The sequence below is a fragment of the Balearica regulorum genome, chromosome 1 (assembly GCF_011004875.1).
Source record: "Balearica regulorum gibbericeps isolate bBalReg1 chromosome 1, bBalReg1.pri, whole genome shotgun sequence".
NCBI lineage: Eukaryota > Metazoa > Chordata > Aves > Gruiformes > Gruidae > Balearica > Balearica regulorum.
The window spans coordinates 127480257-127493407 of record NC_046184.1 but is presented as its reverse complement, the minus strand read 5'-3'; the positions used below and the strand labels follow the sequence as shown (position 1 = coordinate 127493407).

At 40.1% G+C, this 13151-nt stretch overlaps 1 protein-coding gene across 14 annotated transcripts in view; it reads right to left on the bottom strand.

The window, feature by feature from the left end:
- The window catches only part of DMD (dystrophin), a 1320554-nt gene that overhangs the window by 53815 nt on the left and 1253588 nt on the right, over positions 1-13151 (bottom strand). For all 14 annotated transcript variants that reach the window (XM_075774516.1, XM_075774534.1, XM_075774546.1 and 11 more), the window contains 3 exons: positions 10100-10174; positions 4669-4870; positions 1147-1232 (listed from right to left, as the gene is read on the bottom strand). In XM_075774516.1, the coding sequence (XP_075630631.1) occupies positions 1147-1232; positions 4669-4870; positions 10100-10174 (363 nt within the window). The remainder of the gene's footprint in view (positions 1-1146; positions 1233-4668; positions 4871-10099; positions 10175-13151) is intronic.

Here is a 13151-nt window from a genome sequence, read left to right as displayed (position 1 = left end):
CAATGAAATATCATTTTGAAAAATATCTGTACTGAGTAATTTTCTTAAAAGATTTTCTGAATACTTTTTCACAACACCCACATGAGAGATCTAAACTGTGACATTCATAGTGATTGCCCTAAAATCTGATCCAATTATACACAGTCATGCACAGACACTGTTGTTGAACTGTCTGGTTTCTCTTTAGCGTTATTCAACTTCCATTAGTTGAAGAATAGAATAATAACAATTGATGAAGAACCACTGTGGTATTGGGTCAAATCCTAAAGGTTGTGGTTTGTTTGTTGTTGTTTTTAAAAAAAATGCATGACTGAGCGATACCAGTTAATTTAACCAGAAAGTTATTCTTCAGAACTACTCTTATCAGGAGATCTTTTCTGGAACCTAGCCTCGCTAATGAACTGATTCATTAGTCAGATAAAACTAAAACTTCAAGTGGAATTTTTTCAAGTATTTCAGGATTTGGTCTATTAAAATATGTGAAATTTGCATACCTTTAATATTTATTTAAAGATAGCAACTATATTTAAGCACAGTGTATATAATAAGACCCTGACCGCATCGTGGAAAACATTTAAACAAGATAATGTATTTTAAAACGCTGTAACGCAAGATGTCCTGTAGACACCCATTTTTGTGTATGAAGGTGTGCTAAACCAGTGGTCTCCAAAGGGGGAGAGATCCACCACAGGGGGTGTGCAAGACAATCCATCAGGGTGTGGTAAGAAAATATTTTTTTGTTCTGTTAATAAATTAGATCAAAAAAATTAAAAAGTGTTTATTTCATCTTTATGTCATCCTTTTTTAATTTCTATTTTTGTTTATGTTTTCTAATGTACATAGTCTATTAGTGCAGTAGTACATGCATATAATTTATAAATAAATATACATCTATTGGGGGTGCACACTCAAAAACTTTTTATTGATTGGAGTGCATGATCAAAAAAGTTTGGGAACAACTGTGCTAAACTACCTATAACCATACTGAACAAATAAAAGTACAAGGTGGAACAAATTAACACACTTTGCATCTGGTCTATCTAAAAGAATGTCTCTGCAGGCTACTTAAATGTTTATGCAATAAATAGGAAGACTGAAAACAGAACATAAACATCAACTAAACCCAAAAGAATTACATTGACTTACATCTGTATTTATCTTCCAGGTGTGCTTTACAAAGGGATACAACACCGGTTTTGAAAGATAAGACACGGATCCTTCCTGTTCGACCCCTAATGAAAAAGAAACATTGGCTGATAATATGATCCATTCACATCATAATTTGTTTACTCTAACCATGTTCACCGCAGCTGTGACTATGTGACTATGACTGTAGTTGCCATAAATGAAGTCCTCCAGAGAACCATGTTGCACAGCACACATTGGCCGGTTATTAGATAAGCTAGAAACGAAATATAAACTACGGTTATGGCTCCACAAGCATAGCATAGCTGAACTGGATTGCGCCATTGTATCAATTCAACCAGAAGCGGTCTTGTTCAGAAATAATTACTCACCTCCTTTTTTATGACAAAAGTGAGAGTAAAGAGTCTTTATCCTGCACTTACTTGCAAAGGCTTCTCTATGAACTGCTGCTATTCTTAGGGAAGATGAGGTCCCTGATGGAACAGGAAACCATCCTTTTCGCCAAAGACAACATAACTTCAGGAACCCATCCCTTTTGCCAAAGACAATATAACTTCACTTTAATTAGAAATGCGATGCAGCAGTTGTTTTTAGAAAGTCTTTGCTTACTGCTTGTCAGCCCTGCCCTGACTTGTTTGAGAAGGAGCCAGGCACGAAAAAGCAGCCTCCGCCAGCAGCACGCACCGACAGATGCACTTGTAAGACGTTCAGGTGAACAATGAAGCTTGCCTAGAAATCACGAGAAGGCAGGCAGGCTGCACAGTTACGCCATGAACAAGAGGCGTGGTTTCCGAGCTCCTCCTCACAGCACTCAAACCTGCCCTGTGCAGTGGCCAGGAGCTGGTATACCCCCGCACTGGCCCCGCGCTGTCTCCGGTCAGCCTTCCCCTCACACTCACTCCTGCCTTGTGACGTGCCCGCACTATTACTTTTGCTTTTTAATGCAACTGCGGTTAAGAACATCCTCCTCTGCGCTGCAGGTGACACAATGACAAACCTTCACATCTCTCAGTCACCTGCTTTCGCTCAATTCGCTTCCCGTTGCTGACTTCTCCCCAAGACTTTTATTTCTGATAGCCTTTCAAATAGATAGCATCTATTGCAAACGAAGACATACACAACATAGGAAGCTAATGCCTAAACCCGACATTTTTGAAGCAAGAGCCTTATCAACACTTTTGAAGCGTCACCAGTAAGAACACCACTGGGAATAAGATAAATCGTGTACAGGCGTGCCGTAGTCATGCATCAGCCTGCTCTGTTTGGCAGAGATGCACCTTGTCTTTTTAATCCTACGAAAGCATTGTAGAAGCCAGCGGTGCTCATTTACCCACGCAGCTCCCCTGCAAACCCTGTAAAAAGTTGCAGATGGAAACTGGTTGACAAAGCTGAATTTAGAATTTGCAGCCTTTCACTAAAGAACCTTGCGTTTTTCATCACGAATAAGCATTTGTTGTTTAACTATGCTTTCCACACTCCACTCCTCTTACTCCTCTCCCTCAAATCTTTTCCAAATTAATTATCATCTGTGCCCTGAGAAACTCCTGCTGATGAATACCAGGCTCATGCAAATTGTACAGGAGAAGAATCTAGAATGACGATTTCCCTGCAAGGCATATTAAATTGAAACTTGCACGAATCCTGAGTTGTTCAGTTCACTCTCCTCTCCTCCCAAGTCAAACCAATAATTTAGCATGCTACTGCAAATGAGCATGAGTGACTGATCAATTAAAACAAATCTGAAACGTGTTGGATTTGCAGAACCCATGTGCCCATAATTAGATCAGTCATTGACTGTGAATCTGATGAATATCTTTACAAATGACAGTTTTCAATTATAAGAAAAGTAAAGATTCAGTACATTTAATTAAATGTCTCCAGTACTGCTATGCACTTCGGTTGATCTCTGTCTATTAAGTTTACAATGAAAACTAAACACACGTAACCCCAAGGTCACCTCTCTCACCAGCATAATTCAAACCTGAATTTCGGCAAAATAGCTACAAGCTTTCCTCACACACGAAACACCTCTCTGCTTCATTGTGTCCTGCAATATGCAATTCTCTAGTATACCTAGGGAATTGCCTGGAGGCAGACAATTATAATTTCTAATGTTATACTTTCAGCACAGTGCAACATAAAGAAAACTAGACTGGACACGGCAAATGTAAACCGGACGGTCCAGCTTAGGAGCAGCCTGTGGAACAACCTTAATTTCCCTCTCTGCCTCTAACGTGGCTGATCTGGATTAACATCCCCAGCACATCTTTTTTGTTTTTCGCTAACTGGGTATCTTCGTTTATATGTTATTTATAGCTGGTGATAATTCAGAAGTGGATCAGAGTTCTGTGGAAGCCAAAGCAGATTAAAGAAATAAAACCTGGCTCTTAAATGAATATAGCCCCATTCCCTGCTACCGGTACACTACACAAAAATATAATATGATCTGGGTAATCCACTTCACAGGATATTGCAGCTGCTGCAGAGGATGTTATAAGCAACTGGCTTATTGGAGGTGATCCTGAAGGAAGAGACTCTGTACAAATCTGTACTTTTTTTTGGTAGGCGATCATCGAAGCTTCAGTGCTGTGATAAAGGGTGTATGAAGAACAATGTTATGGCACTTCAATATGGTTCAAAATGGCAATGGAAATATAATAATTGACCCATGTCCTTCCATTTCTATACGTAAATGTTTATTCTGCCACAGTACTGAGCATGTCTGGCTGATAAGAACCTTAAAACACAAATAAAGGCTTCCACTGACTTTTTTTTTCATTAAATTCACCAAATAAAAAAATAATGGCTTATTCTAAAATTAGCTTACAAATGTGTGTTGGAATTTGCCTATGCATTATTAGCAACATCATTAACCCACTGAATAGGAACAGTGGGAAATAAATTTTCTTAAGGTAAATTTACTCAGTTGTACTTATAAGTACACTTTTTAAAATGAAATTTGAGATTAACTATTCCTCAAATCTCCTCACTGCTAAGGGTTGTAAGCACATTAGATTAGAGATGAGCCTCTTCCATCTTTGAACAAGAATTATAGATTGAAAGCTATAGAAAACGGACAGCTCTGAAAAGGTATAACATCTGGAAGTACAAACACATGCAAGAGTCTGTATGATGGTGTTCATACTGTTGCTTCTTGATAATTCTCTTGAATTTCTTTATCTAAATAAAGTAAAAAAGCCATACAAAGTTGTGACCTACTGAGGACATGCAGTCCTAAAATTGCGCTGAACACAGAAATCCGTTAAAAGAGTTCTGTTTTCCAGCTCTCTCATTGCTTAGCTTAATAAAGCTAGGACTATTCGCCTAACCAAGGGCTGTATTGATTCAGCTAAATGCAGCCATTAAACCATGACGTTTATTAAACTTTCGCTTCAATTACAGTGGGTTTTTTTTCAGTTTCAGGCCATTCATTTTATAATGAGGCAGACGGCTTGTTACCCCTTCCCTTTGTGCTGTTGGGAAAACTCCTGAGCACCCCATATTTGGAGCACCCATACATACGTGTCGTAGACATTCAGCAGCCAGTTGAGGCACATGTCCACGCAGAGAGGAACGTTGACCAGGTTATTGTGCTCTTGTTCCAGTCGATCGTAAATGGTGGTCAAGCAGTTAATGATCTGCAGAATATCCATCGGCTGGTCGTTTTGTTTGAGGTTGTGCTGGTCCAAGGCATCACATGCAGCAGACAGACTCAGGAGATCCACTGTTAAAATAATTTTTAAAAAAAATACAACAAAGATTGAAGAGAAACAGTATTTGTATTACCCATACCCAAAAAGTAAACAGAACAATTTAGTTGGCTTACATGCCTGGCCCGAGAACATTTTATGTCCTCTGAAAGTCACAGGCAAGACTGGTCTCAAGACTCCTACATGTACACTGTTTACTCAGCTGTGGTCTTAGGGGGCAGTGTTTATTAAAGTGAAATCTGGTTCATTTTTAGCTGTAAAGTACCTATTACGCTATTGGATCCTATGAAAATATTACACATAAACTACTACGTAAATTAAAATTATATATTTCATGTTTTATGTTCCTACATATAGGTTAATATTTGACTATTGCATTCATCAAAAAATGTGCTCTAAACATAGTACGCACACCATCAGCTTTCCTGACACGTGCCATCCATTTCTTATAGAAGTCGAGCAATCTTAAGTGAACCAAACTCCACAGGGAATATGCAAACAAATCACAACTGAACTGGGATTAACCTCTCTGTTACTCTTTCTCTAGTGAGAAGAGGGAAAAGAAGGTTCCAGAGACATTAAATTACCTCTTTTAATATTTATTAATGAAATTTATCAATTTTTAATTCTGCTGAGCATTTACATTTATAATTACCTCTACGACATTACAGAATAAGGCACATTTAAACTTATCAGTCAACATACAACAGAGTTTTCTATCACGGACATTTAAAAACTTGATTTTCATTCCAATTTAAGTCAGCTGCATTTTGCAATTCGGATGTTCAAGGCAAAACAGAACTTCCCTTTCTCAGCTCTTAGTCTCTGCATACTGACATCGACAGCAGCATCACACTTTGGGGGAAAACATATCAGAGAGTTATGGGATGTTGGTTTGCAAAGTTAAAAAAGGAAGAAGAGCAGAAGCAAGCAGAAAAAATGAGACTATTGATGTAGATCTTCCTGCTGCCCCATGAAAACCCTTTGTAATCCCTTGCAGTGAATTTCCAGGGTGTGAGCAATGGGGATACTAAAGCCCAGATGCTGTTAGTCCTGTTTATACCATGAGCAGTCACAAAGTGCAGCACAATTCAACATGACTCGAGGGAGCAGGATCTGGCCCAAAGCAAGCAGCTCAAAATCATCCAGGAAATTCATCACAAAATTGGGAAATGAACTGATCCAACTGCAAGACCATGTTTTCTCTCATTGGAATAAATATGTGTTTTATTGAGTCCTGCTAAGCAACACCTCTCAGTGATGTCAAAAAAATAATAAAAAATGTGGCGAGGCTAAGTGCAGAACCCTATACAGGAATTTTTTAAGAACTTCATCCAGCTTAAGGGCACATTTGCCAAATTCACACTTGAGTATCCTATTTTATCAAGGATGAAGCTGACCCTTTAATGTCCTAGTGGAGATGAAAAATACTTTAGCTGCACACTGGGCTGCTTCGTAATGCTGCATGGACAGTACACTGGGATTTCATAATTGCCAAAAGAATTTCAGGAGTATAAATTTCATTGGAAATCAATAGGGACTTCTGCTACTAAATCCCTTAAGCACTTCTGAAAAATCTCATCCTGTGGGCCTGACAGTGCTAGAGTGCATAAGGAAAGCTTGGAATGCTATCCCCATTAGTGTAACAAGAAATTTAACTTTGAATCTGTGGTTTTGTGCAGAGTTTTACTGGAATTTTACTTTTTTCACATAAAGCATATAGATATTTATTAAAACAAACACTTTTGGAATATTATGCTTAACCTACTAGCATATAAAATATAGCTATTCTAAGGTTAGTTTATATCCTGCAAAAGCATATTTATCAGACTTGTTCCTAAAAGTCTCAGAAAGACGCCTTTATTCTAATAAGTTATTAGTCAAATGGGAAATAGAGCACTACCTTCACAACACCTTTAACTCCGAGCTTTAGGCTGAACTCTCAGTTCCTTTGAGACTATGAATCAATGGTAATTAAACGAACCCCTCAGGCATCTGAGTGGCAGCTTAATTATATATGCAGCTACTGCTAAACATGGGTCATTCCACTTTGTGAAAGCTTTTCCCACTAATAAGCAGCAACTTCTGAAAAGCCTTTCACCCCGCTCTTCATCAAACTCCTGTCCTATCTTGAAGTTAATAACACATGGTCGTTCTATAACAAGCAAAAAGTGCTTGCCACCATGCTCTGCTTTAGAGAACTTCTTTTTGTGGGAAGAAGAGTGGCTCTGGCCTTCGCCACATTAAGCTCCTCCTGCATCTTTCCCACCAAGATTAAAGAAATGTGTGGGGGAGTCCTCTCCCAGAACCAGAATTGCGTATTTCTTTCCTGACAGAAATATGGAGGTCCCATAAATGACAGACTTTCAAAAGACAAGCCCCAACAGTATATGTATTGAAGAGCTGTATATTCATTGCCATTCAGCTTTAATTGAAATAAACCATACCACTTTATGCTTTGTACTTTTTGTGGGTTCTCTGCCGCTCTTTTGTTCTTTTCTATTTAAAATTCCAAAACTGACTCCAAAATTCGTGTGACCAGTAACTTCTAGCTTATTTTGAAAACCAAGTCATCTATATAAATATTTCTCTGGCCTCTAAGGCAAGAGAAAAAAGGCTAGAATGCTTGTAACTAGACACCAACCTGTGGCCCGACTGCAGGAAAAGTATAAAAGATGACCTGGAATAACTAACCCACTGAAGGACAGAAGTGACAACAGACAGAAGAAAGTATGCTTGGGGAAAACTCAGCATATGGCTGGTGATAAAAAGTATTAATGGTGTTCCCAGAACATAAGATCATCTCCTCTGTAACCTGCTGCTGTTGGCTAATACATTAAAAAAAAATATTTAATCTAGCCTGTATAAAATTAAAGGAAAAAAGCACCCTAACAGAAGTTCTTTAATATTTTGCTGCATCTCCAAGAAAAGTTTGTGAATACAACTCATTTCATTGACATTACAATGTTCACATGTGGTTTACACTTGAAGATCAGATCTTTTAGAAGTAGCAAAACAAGAAAGTCAACATGCTTTGATGTGATTATCAAAGGAAACCATACATTTAAAAAAAAAAAAAAACGGTGCAATAGTTACACCTGGCATGCCCACGATAATTTCCAAGGCTGGGATGATGGAGCCACGCATTAGATTCTTCTAAGGTAACACAATACACAAGCATTTATTTGTTAAGGATTACCATTTTCCATATTCTTCTTCAGGTTTAATGTCCTACCATCTTAATGTTCATTGGGCTGATTTACAAACTGAAAAGAAGTAAGTCTAAGAATAGCTCATTTTTAAAAGCGTTTCTATTCTTGCCACTGAGAAATAGGCTGTACCTTCACTTCTGCGGGCCTTCTATTGTGCACACATCTTCAGAGCGCTCCTCAGTAGACAAAAGTGCTCTGCTTTTTATGAAGTTGGCAGAAGAGAATATATATATATATTTTTAAACTCCTGCAATTTTAAAACTGCAATAAAACGTAAAAGCTGAAAGCAGCACCTACTGCAAGTGGAATTCAGGGATTTTTGGCTATGCGTAGCACCCCCAAAACCCAGCACTGTGGTCTATTTCTACTAGTGCCAAACTGCAGAAAAAGAATTTTGTAATGAGTTTGAGTTTTTCAAAAAAATCTAATTAAACTGATTTCACAAGTGACACTGAAATCATAGAACACGCAATTACAATGATGGTGTCTCCAAGCAAAAATATTTGTAAGAACAAAGACTGCTAACCAAATTCCTTAAATACTTCTCCTTAGATACAAGCATGAAGAATGTGCTAAAGTAATCAGTGTAAGCGCCACTGCATGTCTCTGAAAACATCCATTCTCAGAAAATCTACCTAAGTGTAACCTTGTGAGATGAACTGACTTCAGCGCATAATTACAATTCCACATTGTAAAGTCCAAGAGGAGTCTAGAATTAGTCAGTGGTAGGAATCAGGGTAACACAGATAAAAATAGGATGCAAAGTTTTGCATTTTCAGCCATAAAAACCTGCTACAAGTCATGCTTGTGCACTGCCAGCTACAGAAACCTGTACTTCCAAAAAGTTTAGTTCCTTACTTCAGTGCTGCACTGATTATTAATACTTTTCACTGCATATCGTTCCAGTTCCTTTACACTACCTTTCCACAATGAGTGTGGCAGGACTGCTGTGCCATGGAAAGATGTTTGTATTTCTGATCATCTTAATTCATTCTCTGTCACTGGATTCATGTCGAAATCTTTCATTACCTTATAAGACTTTTCACTTTTTTTTTCTTTTCTATTTTTTTATAAATTCAGAAATTAACTCCGTTCATTAGTGGAATTCACCCATGCTTATAAGCCGAAAAGCAAACATGCTCAAAAATACCGAGGTTTGACACGGTTCCAGAAAGCATGTGAGCACAAATCCAAACTTGAGATAAATCAACAGTTGAGACATTTGAAACTGTGTCAGAAATTTAACCCTGTAATTAAATGCCGAATAGTGAATGTTAAAATATTTTAATAACCCTCCAGATTGTGCCACCTAATAAACTGCTTGCTTTGGCAAGTGGCTGGCGTACCAAGAAAATTATGAGTAAATTATTTAGCGCTCAAGTTACAATAAGCTGAAGAGGAAACATAACTCCAGTGACAGGTAGAATATCATACACCAGCTGAGAGAATTAAAGTGTTAGATCATGCACATCACGAATGTATAGCTGATGAGAGTCTTCTGAATGTAACCAAAAGCTGGGGAAAAATGAAGCTAAATGTTTATTCTGATGATCTCGTTTAAAAGCAACAACCCCTCAGGGTTCAAGATTCAACTTATCAAATCATTAACAACTCTAGCTCTGGAATGATTATTTCACCCAAACTCTCACCGTTCCCACTACACTAAAATCTTGTTCGTTTGGTCTTGAGCTGTAAAGCTGTGGTTGACACAGGATGCGGCTCCAGTAATGAGCACAGTGAAAATACCTAGCTAAAGAGTATAAAGACAAGAAATATGTAGGGGATATTAGTTTTGTTTCTGATCCTGCTGCTCTATCTTACAAGGGACAGATCTGCAGACCACCCAGCACTTTGGTTTCATAAGGAATGTGCAAACCGGTGGCAGGAGAAGACCCTTCAGGTGAGAGGTTTCCATCCACCAGGCAGAGCTGGGGGAGTGTGGGAGTGTTTTTCTGCTTCTGAAAGTTACGAATAACTTGTGTGTCAGTCAAAGTCTTCCCGGCAGCGGGTGAGGCAGAGGCAGATACTTACGGCAGAGGGCTTTCTGCAGCCTCCGGAGTTTCATGGCAGTCCTGTATGCTGAGAACCTGACGTTGTTCAGGTCAGCTGCAAGGGGGAAAAATTAAAATAAAAGATCAGCTTTACACCTTAGAAATAACCAGACTCGTGAAGACGTTAAGTTGAACTAGAAGATTATACTCATTGGTTACAGAAACAGAAGGGGAGAAAAAGTATATTAGAAACTCTAATTCACTGAGAAAAAGCCCTCAAACCTTGACAATCGATCATCCAAAAGAAAAACACCAAGTCCTAAAGTGTTACTTCCTTTCGTTCAAAGGCACTGAACTTAAGAGCACTTGAAAGGACATCAGTGACTGCAGCAGCCTTGTCTGAAAACACGGCAGCCTTTCACATGGCAGGCACCGTGAGAGTGATAAGAACCTGAAACTCCTCCTTGTCTGCCCCATGCTGGTACCAGCCACGCTGGGTGCAGGCAGCCCCAGAGAGGAGCTCTGCCCAGGAAAGAGCAGGCCACTCTCAGCTGCTGCTGCTGAAAAAAACTTTAAAAAAAAAAAAAGGCAACAATGAAACTTTTGTTCTTTCCACCCAAGCAGATCCCAGCCATGCACTGAGATGTAAAGCCTTCCTGGTGAGGAGCCAGGTCTCCTGGCCAGGTGAGTTCCCAAGTTCCCACCTCTGAAACGGCAGGGAGCCGGCGGGCTCCGGGAGCACGGCAGGGAACGGCACCTGGCTAGGAAAAAACGGTGTGGTGTGATTTTTTTTTGCTAGAGCCTTCTCGTGTGCTTAACAAAAGGAGGACATCAGCACGAGTCCCCACTGAACAGTTTAACCACAGCTTGCAAACACGTCCCAGGACAGGGCAGGGACGAGGCGGGCCGCACGCCAAACCAGTCACGCCACACCAGAGCAGAGGAGCCTCTCGGCACACCGGAGGCTCGGTACCGGCTGCCTGAAGGTTATCCAGCACCAAATTGTGGTGATCCTCACAGCCCGGCACAGCAACTGATCTGTAGCCTAAACAGCAAAGACTAGACAAGACTGAAAAGAAAGGAGGTGGTGTCTTGGGCCAAGTCTGGCAGAGAAACTGCATTTGCATCTTTCTCTTCTGTGAAACCAGACTGAGGAAGATGCGCTTATTCTAATCTTGTCCCTGGCTTTGCTGAGAGTGGCCTTGGGCAAACCCCATTTACAACAAGAATGAAGATAAAATTCACTGAAAGTGAGGTTGAAACTACTGTGGCTGAATTCCTGCGATCAGCACCAGTACATTGGCTAACTCATAATTTACAAATAGATCTGGCATACCAAGACCACAGTGCAGATACAACCACCGCTCGCATTATTCAGAATCAAACTCAGGATGCAGAAGCGAGCGTGAATCTGGCAAAGAGCTTTTGTTTATGTGAGCAGATCAACAGATACCTAAGCTAACTGTGTGCAGCTGCAAGCTGGTACCTTCGTCAAAGAGAAGCTGGGTAAGCCATCAAGGTCACTGGTTTGGGGGCAAGTCCATGAACCGACACTGTTTCCCAAGCGGCATGGCCAGCATGTCCCAGGGATGCCACAGGGCAGCTGCACTGGGAACTGCAGGGTGGTGGGGGACACTCTCGTGTGCTACGGCACGGTCACTCCCGCCGCTGAAAAAACAGACTGCTGCTGGCATGCTTTCGGACCTGTCACCTACCCAGCTAATTCCTGGGCACAGGCATGCCTGGGTATCAAAGCGGCCTAGGGACCTTTCCCAACAGATCGGTAGGCATCTTGTAATTTAAGGGTTTTCTAGCACAGAAAAGGACTGTTTGTGCCAGCCAGTTTCAGCTCCCAGCAACACCGCTGAATGCATTTAATTTACTGATGGAACCCATGAGGTCTAAGGAGTTAATGGTGGGAAAGCGTTTGGAAAATGTGAACTACTATGTAAATACAAACAGAACATTAAAAAAAAAAAAAAATACTGCCTCAGAATAAAGGTCTATTTAGCCCAATAAGCTGCCTCTAAGCTTGGCAGACTCCTACAGAAAGAATATGATGAAAACCAGGGCAAATACAAAACAGTTCTTTCCTGGCATATGCACTGAGGTGCTCTAAAGCTGTTTGCAATGTGGTAGCTTGGGTATAACTATCCCAATATCATCATTTACAATGCTCTACAGGTATAGGAAGCAGAGGGAATATAGTCTCAATTACATTAATTTTAATTAAGCTGTTCTGAATGAGTAATTTGAGGTTTGATAATCCAGTAGTTTTGTATACCTTAATAAAACCTGTGGAACGTTTCTAAAACACGTCTTACAGCAGAAGGGAAAGTTTCAGCTCTCTGCGTAATTCCTTTTTTTTTTGCATAGTTCTCTGCACCTTTTTAATGGGCAGATCTCCTGTGTATTTTTCCTGCCAGCTCCCTCTCTCACAATCATCCTGACAGGTCCAGAAGCCTTAATGTGGTGTGGAATACAGTGAGCAATTTAAATAAAGCGACTTAATTTGTCTTGAAGGGAAATTAATGAAGCAGTCCCTCGCAAACACACTGTGTACCCTTGTTGTAAATCTCCACTTCTATTCCAGAAAAGAATGTATACTAGATTATGGCTAGCATTTGATAAAATGAAGAAGCCTTCCCTAAATTTTCCCTAAGTATTCTGAAAAAAGCTTCTCTACTTATTATTTAAATTTTAAGAAATATTAGTAAATATATATGCATATTTCAGGCCTTGATCAGGGAAGACAGCACAATCCATGAAGACACTTAATCCTGAGAATGCTGTAGTTTACATCTATTTTCCTGTATATGTAATACATGCTGAATTTATTATCAACCTTAATGACATCGCTGGCAAGAAGCATCTGCTGTAAACGATCAACAAGCGATGTCAGGAGCTAGCTTGGGAGCCCTCATCTCAGGTTTTGGGAAAGTAGCAGCAATGTCACCTTTTGGCTCTATGTGCTGAGGCCAAGCGCAGGGGCCGCGTGCCTCCGCTCCCACCTTCCCTCCTGCTACCAGCGTTAGCCCATGCCCAGTCACTGCCCCCGTGTCAACTGCTCACCTCTCATCGTCTTCATTATG